At 29.7% G+C, this 7,430-nt stretch overlaps 3 protein-coding genes across 3 annotated transcripts; all 3 read left to right on the forward strand.

Annotated features, from left to right (window-relative positions):
• Nucleotides 1-206: 206 nt before the first annotated feature.
• On the forward strand, nt 207-566 carry LOTGIDRAFT_155204 (hypothetical protein; the record flags this gene model as incomplete). Its single annotated transcript, XM_009065698.1, has 1 exon — nt 207-566. The coding sequence occupies one exon, from the start codon at nt 207-209 to the stop codon at nt 564-566; it is 360 nt and encodes a 119-aa protein (XP_009063946.1).
• Nucleotides 567-1,766: 1,200 nt separating this feature from the next.
• Nucleotides 1,767-2,945, forward strand: LOTGIDRAFT_155205 (hypothetical protein; the record flags this gene model as incomplete). The annotated part of the gene is made up of 2 exons (XM_009065699.1): nt 1,767-1,884; nt 2,191-2,945. The coding sequence occupies 2 exons, from the start codon at nt 1,767-1,769 to the stop codon at nt 2,943-2,945; spliced, it is 873 nt and encodes a 290-aa protein (XP_009063947.1).
• Nucleotides 2,946-5,633: 2,688 nt separating this feature from the next.
• Nucleotides 5,634-7,096, forward strand: LOTGIDRAFT_155206 (hypothetical protein; the record flags this gene model as incomplete). The annotated part of the gene is made up of 2 exons (XM_009065700.1): nt 5,634-6,279; nt 6,450-7,096. 2 exons carry the CDS (start codon nt 5,634-5,636, stop codon nt 7,094-7,096), a joined length of 1,293 nt encoding a protein of 430 aa, XP_009063948.1.
• Nucleotides 7,097-7,430: the final 334 nt, after the last annotated feature.

The raw sequence follows: 7,430 nt of genomic DNA on the forward strand, positions 1-7,430 counted from the left end.
CCCCAATCTATATGTTCTATTACTACTCTTTTGCCCGCAGCGCCCGCAAGCCCACCAAACAAACAACCCCACCAGGCACACAGTTAATAAATCCGGAGCCTATAGGGGTACAAGTTTACCAACCCCCAAGCGCCCCGGCCCAATGATATCTTTAATTAACTCATTTAAAAACAGAATGAGTTTAATTTTAAAATTATTGGATAAAAATGTCAATGATAATTGTTCAAACTCCTAAAACTTATTTCGGTTCCGACATTAAAAAATCATTAGGTTCTCTTCCCGGATTTCCATGGGCAAAATATCCCGGAGAAAAACATCTCCCTGGTCATAATTACACTGGTCCACGTACAAGGTTAGATCTGCGATTAGACCAAAACGATAAACCAAAACCAGGTGAAGACGCTGCACTTAAACACGATATACTATACAGAAATAAAGACATAACATCCAGACACGAAGCAGACAAACAAATGATAATCGAACTTGAAAATAATCCAAATCCAACTTTTAAAGAGAGAATTCAAAGAGCATTAATCATTAAACTCTTGAAAGCAAAGAACTTTTAAAAGAAATTGGGATTTGCGGATGAAATTCATAAAGAATTTAGAAAAAACAAACATTTTTTAAAAGTCAAAGTGTTTGATAAAGATGAAATATGGTCAGCAGATTTAATTAATATGCCAGTCGAAAGAGGATATAAATATTGTTTAACCGTTATAGATTTGTACACAAGATATACTTTGGTTATTCCTCTCAAAAACAAAACAGGTTTATCAGTCAAACACGCATTTGAAACAATAATGAAACAATCTGACAGACGACCTCAAAAGTTATGGGTAGATAAAGAAAGTGAATTTTATAACAAAAATATGAAATCTCTAGGATTTGAAATTTACAGCACGCATAATGAAGGTAAAGCTGTAGTAATAGAAAGATTTAACAGGACTCTAAAAAATAAATTATACCAAAGGTTCACGGAATTAAAATCTCAAAAATGGCTTAAAATATTACCAGAGGTTGTAGATGAATACAATAACAAAATTCATTCATCTATAGGTGTCACACCAAAACAAGCCACAAATAATCCAAATATTATAAAGTCAATTAACACACAAAATAACTATGAAAATGAAATAAACAATTTAAATATCAAACCCAAATTTAAAGTCGGAGATCCAGTTCGTATTTTCAAATATAAAAGCAAATTCGAAAAAGGTTACGTCGGATTTCGGACCAACGAAATATTTATCGTAGATATAGTAAACAGCACATCACCTCCAACATATGAATTAATCGATCAAGACAAAGAACAAATCATAGGTAGGTTCTATCAAAACGAACTTCAAAAAGCTGACTTTTAAAAATGAATATCTCTCTCGATAAATACGGAAGCGATACAACTACAAACTTTCAACTTATGAAATGGGTAAATGAGTTAAATATATCACCGTTTTATTATTGTATGAGAGATGAAATAAATGATCTCAAATATAATAAAGGTAAATTTTATGCTATAACAAATATACATACTTCCGATCAAAAAGGAGTTCATCACTCTGCTTTATACAAAGACTCTTCAAATGACTTATATTTTTTTGATTCTTTTGGATTAGAACCCACCGAAGAGATAGTGAAATTAACGAATAAACCAATCAAATGTTCAACATTTCAAATTCAATTACCGGGTCAAAAATTTTGTGGTCAACTTTGGGGTTTATATCAGGAAAACAATTTGTAGAAATTATAATAAGTTTAACTTAATAAAAATGGCGAATAAATTTGGATTAGGTTCTTTACCTTTAGATACTAAAAAACCGAACACAACAGCATGGATAAATAAAGCAAAACCTTATTTTGTGGATCAAATTGGAGACAAACTTCAAGGTGATTTAGATATGAAAAATTTTACCATAACTAATTTAAAGTCACCAGAAAATGATTATGATGCTGTTCACAAGAAATATTTAATGGATCAATTAAATTTAATTGAAGTAAATAAAGAACATTTAAAAGAAAGAATAGGCGATGTGTAAAGATACTTCAAACGACTAATAAATAATAAAGATTTTATTGATGATACTAAACTACAACAAGAAGTAACAAGTTTGAAAAGTTTTATTGAAGAACAATTACTTAATGTAGTAGATAAAACTCAATTATAAGTTTTAAGTTCATTAATATCTAATTTAGATGATAAGATTACAAAACAAAAAATAGATCTTAAACAACTAATAGTCAATATTAATCCAGGTATAATTGAAGATAAATTAACAACATTAGAAACTAAACTTATTGATAATAGTGAAATACAAAAACAAATAGTTGGTATTAAACAACAATTACTTAATGTAGTAGATAAAACTCAATTAGAAAATTTAAAATTATTAATATCTAAATTAGATGATAAGATAACAAAACAAAAAATAGACCTTAAACAACTAATAGATAATGTTAAACCAGGTATAAGTGAAGAAAAATTAACTGAATTAGAAACCAAACTCAATGATAATAGTGAAATAGATGCTATTAAACATCAACTTCTAAATGTAGTAGATAAAACTCAATTTCAAAATTTAAAATCATTAATATCTAATTTAAATGATAAGGTTACAAAACAAAAAATAGATCTTAAACAATTAATAGATAATATTAAACCAGGTATAAGTGAAGAAAAATTAACTGAATTAGAAACTAAACTTAATGATAATAGTAAAATAGTCAATATTCAAAAACAATTACTCAATCTAGTAGATAAAACTCAATTAGAAAATTTAAAATCATTAATATCTAAATTAGATGATAAGATAGGAAAACAAAAAATAGACCTTAAACAACTAATAGATAATATTAAACCAGGTATAAGTGAAGACACGTGGCAACAGGAATCAACTGCTCTAGAAACTAAATTTAAAACTGAATTAAAAAAAAGAACTAACAAATATTAATCAACTGATACAAAATATTTATGATAGCGAGATTCAACAACAGGTAACTACAATTAATAACGAAGTTTTAAAACAGGAAAAAAATATAGCCACATTAGAAAAACATCTCAAGGAAAATAAAAAATCATATTATTTCAATCTTCCAGTTTTCAGTGTGAGAAATACTGATAGGTGAAACAACATATCACTTTGAAGGATATGGTTTTATATTACAAATAAAAGTATTTTCATATATAAGTGGAAACGTTAAAAACATATTTGATGATTCAGGAAACTTTAATTTCCAAGGTAAATCTCTAATTGAAATTCTTTTTCCTGTAAAAGTTAAAATCGATTCAATCTTCTTCTCCCATCCATCTCACATTTTAACGCTCGTAAGATTTTCGAATTTATCAAAGATGGCGATTATGTTGAAAATAAAGATTTGGAAGTTAATGATGAAAACAACAAGCCTAATCATATGTATGAAATTAAAACAAATGGAAAATATATAGACACCTTTAGAACGTTAATAATACCAGATAATGACAGAAATACTCTTTCAATAGGTGATTTTGATATGATATTAAAGACGGAAAGCTCACCATCGATGAACATTATTAGAAATCCAACTCCGCAAGAAATAGAAACAACAAAAATTTATACGTTTTTAAGAACATCAGACTTTGAATATGTAAAGCTATTTTTGTTAATACTAGTTTTTTGTACTCACCAAGTTCTAATACTAATTTATTTACCTCAATTGATATTCACAAAAGTCAACAAGAAAAAGAATTTATAATATTTTCATCAATTATTGAACGTTATCATAATAAAGAAGTTGGTGATTATATACTTGTAGATGTAGAATAGTGATTAATATTGAAAAAGAAAATTTTGCAGTTCATCTAAATAAGATTAATGATTCGAAAGAAGAAATATCATTAGTATCTGTATATGCTGCTATTCTTTCACCCGAAGTATTTATAACAGATAAACAAAAATAATACAAGGTTTAGAGATTAGAGGGGACTCTATTGTAAATCTTTGTTATCAGAAATTCACTTAATTTAATGTCTTAAAAATGGAACTCGAAAGTAGACAGCAATATATGATAGACAAACAAAACGAGTTAAAAGTAAAACTAGAACAGTATAATAAATGTAAGAAAAGATGGATTAGAATTGATTCTGTTTTCAAAACACTGAGTGTACTTCTAACAGTAGGAGCAACAGTTGCAACGGCTGTAACTGGTGGATTAATGGTTCCAATACTGTCCAACTTTATTAGCAACAGCTACTGCTATTCAATCTTGTGGGTTGATTGCTATAGTTTATACATCAAAACAGAAAGCTCATTATAAATAGAAAACAGAAATTTTAAATTCATATCTTAATAAATTATTTATATTTTTCAAAAGATCAAGAGAAGATAAGAACATAACAATAGAAGAATTAGGAGAATTCAATGAAATTCTAGAAAAATTTGAGATGGAAATATCAGCAATAAAAGTTAAAAAAAAAATACTTAAAAATAGATCATTAAAAAAGCATATATGAAAAATATGAATGAATCAATGGAAATTAATGATGATGAAACATTCATAGAAAACGTGTTATTTTCAAATATTATCAAGGCTGTTTCCAATAAATTTTCAACATTTAAAGGACAAATTGAAATAGATGGAGAGATATTTCAAGATGGAAAGCACAAACAATTTATGAAACTTCTTGGTTTTAATGCCAAAACTTTTCAAACTATCTTTAGAAATATGGAAGAAAAATCTGACCCTTCTGATTGGTACTTTACAGGAAGTATTTTTTTTACTTAAAGACAATTTTAAGGAAATTAAAAGATCAAAAGTTTGAAGAGGAACTGAACTACTCAAAAAAATAAATGAATATATAGGTGAAAATTGTTACATACCAACAGATGGTATCTGTTTTATCAAATGTGTAAATTATGTTTTAAACAAAGATTTAACAAATGAATTTCAAAATTCTATCAATAGTTTCTCAAAAGCAAATAGAAAAGGAGTGATGCCATCTGCTAGAATTAATGAATTCAATAAGAAATTTTTGAATTTATACTCATAATAATAGAAATTTGCGCCCCACAATTGTAAAAGAGGAATTAGATTGGATTTTATATTTACACAACTCACATTTCTGTCTTATAAGAAGAAATAGAAAAAGTTTGGGTAATAAAGAAATAGAAGATAATCATGAAAAAGTTTGGAAAACGTGTAGAGACGATAACGCAGTAACACAGGTTTCACCTCTGAAACTAAACGTGTTTTCAAGTATAAGTGATGCTGGATTATTTGCTTGGGATTGTGAAACGTATTCAGAAAGTGAAACGCGTAAAGCAATTCCTTATGCGTGTACGTTAATTAATTTAGAAAAACTAAGAAAAGTGTTAGACAGAATAAATAATCTCTTTCCAGATTTAAATCCTTCAGATAATGTTCCAGAAAAACTAATGGATATAGTAGAAATATTTGTAAGTACAGATTGTATAGATCAAATGTTGAAACATTTAGGTCAATGATAGAAAGAGATTAATATTAATTTCTCATAACGGTAGCAATTTTGATAACTAGATCGTGATTAAAAATATAAAAAAACACAATGCCCTTTAAAAACACCCAGAGGAATTCTATCTTTACCTTTATCTAATCCATACACAGATGAAGCTTTACAGAAAAAAATGAAAAAACAGAAAGAAATAACAAGTAATAATAATTATTTACAACATATTAATTTCACATGTTCCTATCAACATGAAACATCTAGTTTAGCGGCATGGGGTAATTCATCTAATCTACCAATGAATTCGAGAAAGATCACTGATATCGATATTGCAAAATACACCAAAGATAACTGGGAATCTGTAAGACACGAATGGGAACCTTACGCTAAAAGAGATACGTTATGTCTTGGAAGTTGTTTGATAAAATATAACCAAGTCACGAAAGAAGTTGTAAACCAAAATATGTCCAACAACCTAACGGCTCCATCTTTATCTTTTAAGGGTTGGTATTATTTGTATCATTACGATAAAGAAATGGTTGAAGAAGAATGGTATGAAACTACTAGAATGGTTCCGAAACATACTGAAAAAGATGATATAGAAAAAGTTAATTTGCACACTAATCCTTTTATAAGACATTATATCAGACGATCTATTAAAGGAGGAAGAGTTTCGGCAAATAGAAAAATATTTGAAACGAAGAAAATGGATGAAATTTGTAATGTATTACGGGAATCTATTTCACAAAGTGAAACACAAAGTGAAACTGAAAGTATTTCACAAGGTGATAATTCACAAAGTGAAACACCAAGTGAAACTGAAAGTATTTCACAAAGTGAAACACGAAGTGATAATTCAAGAAGAGATAACGTAATTAATCTATTCAAAGAATACAGCGCGAGCACAAAAGACAAAACAGTGTTAATTCAAAACTTAAAAAAATAAAATGTACTAAACTAATGGCATTTGATGCTAATGGTTTGTACGCTTCAGCAATGTCGGATTTAGACAGTGAATATCCAAAAGCAGAAAGTGGAAGACCTTTTCTACCACAAGAAGAGAGAAAATTTTTAAAACTCTTCAATGAACAGAAATTTAGACCTAGAACAGCTATTTTAACAGTGTGGTTTAAATATCCCAAAAACATGTTCTTCCAACCAATACCAGCTAAAGATAATCGTGCGCGGACATTACGCACCCAGATAATTCCCGCCCGGACACTTCCCGCCCAGCCAATTGCCACATTTCGCACCAGGACTATTCACATCAGCACAACTTCCACCCGAGACATTTCGCACCCGGGCACTTTGCACCCCGGACAAATTCCACCTAGGACAATTTCCCACCGCGACATTTCGCACCCGGGCACTTTGCACCCAGGACAAATTCCACCTAGGAAAACTTCCACCCGAGACATTTCACACCCGGATACTTCACACCAGGACGATTCACATCCAGGAAAACTGCCATCCGGAAATTTCGCACCCGGGCAGTTCGCACCCAATTTTTGCTCCCATTATAAAAATATTAAAAACATAGGGCATGAATTGATAGAAGAAGAAAAAAGTTATGATTGTGGTAAATATTTGATGCAAAGAGCTTGTAATGGCTCTTTGGTGGCGTACATGTTTACTAACTAAATTGTTACTGTTTTCAGAATTTATCTTCAATATAGGCCTATGCCCTGTGCTATATTTTGTTTATTCGTCGGAAAAAAAAGTTCAAAGGATAAAGGAAAGTGAAATGTGCAGTATCCGTTTCTTCGTGGCCTTCTTCGCGGCCTTCTTCGCAGGGTTCTTCGAGGCAAGATGCAGGGTTCTTCGATCCTTTTTTAACGGTAAGTGTCACGAATGTTCAGAGTTCCAAATTTTCAAGCCGGGGAAATCGTGCATGGAATTCAATAATAAGAATGATTAAATTCAATTAAAATATAATTGCAACTTATGACTCCGACACATAATTTCAAAAAATAGA

The sequence above is a fragment of the Lottia gigantea genome, assembly GCF_000327385.1.
Source record: "Lottia gigantea unplaced genomic scaffold LOTGIsca_7, whole genome shotgun sequence".
Taxonomy (NCBI): domain Eukaryota; kingdom Metazoa; phylum Mollusca; class Gastropoda; family Lottiidae; genus Lottia; species Lottia gigantea.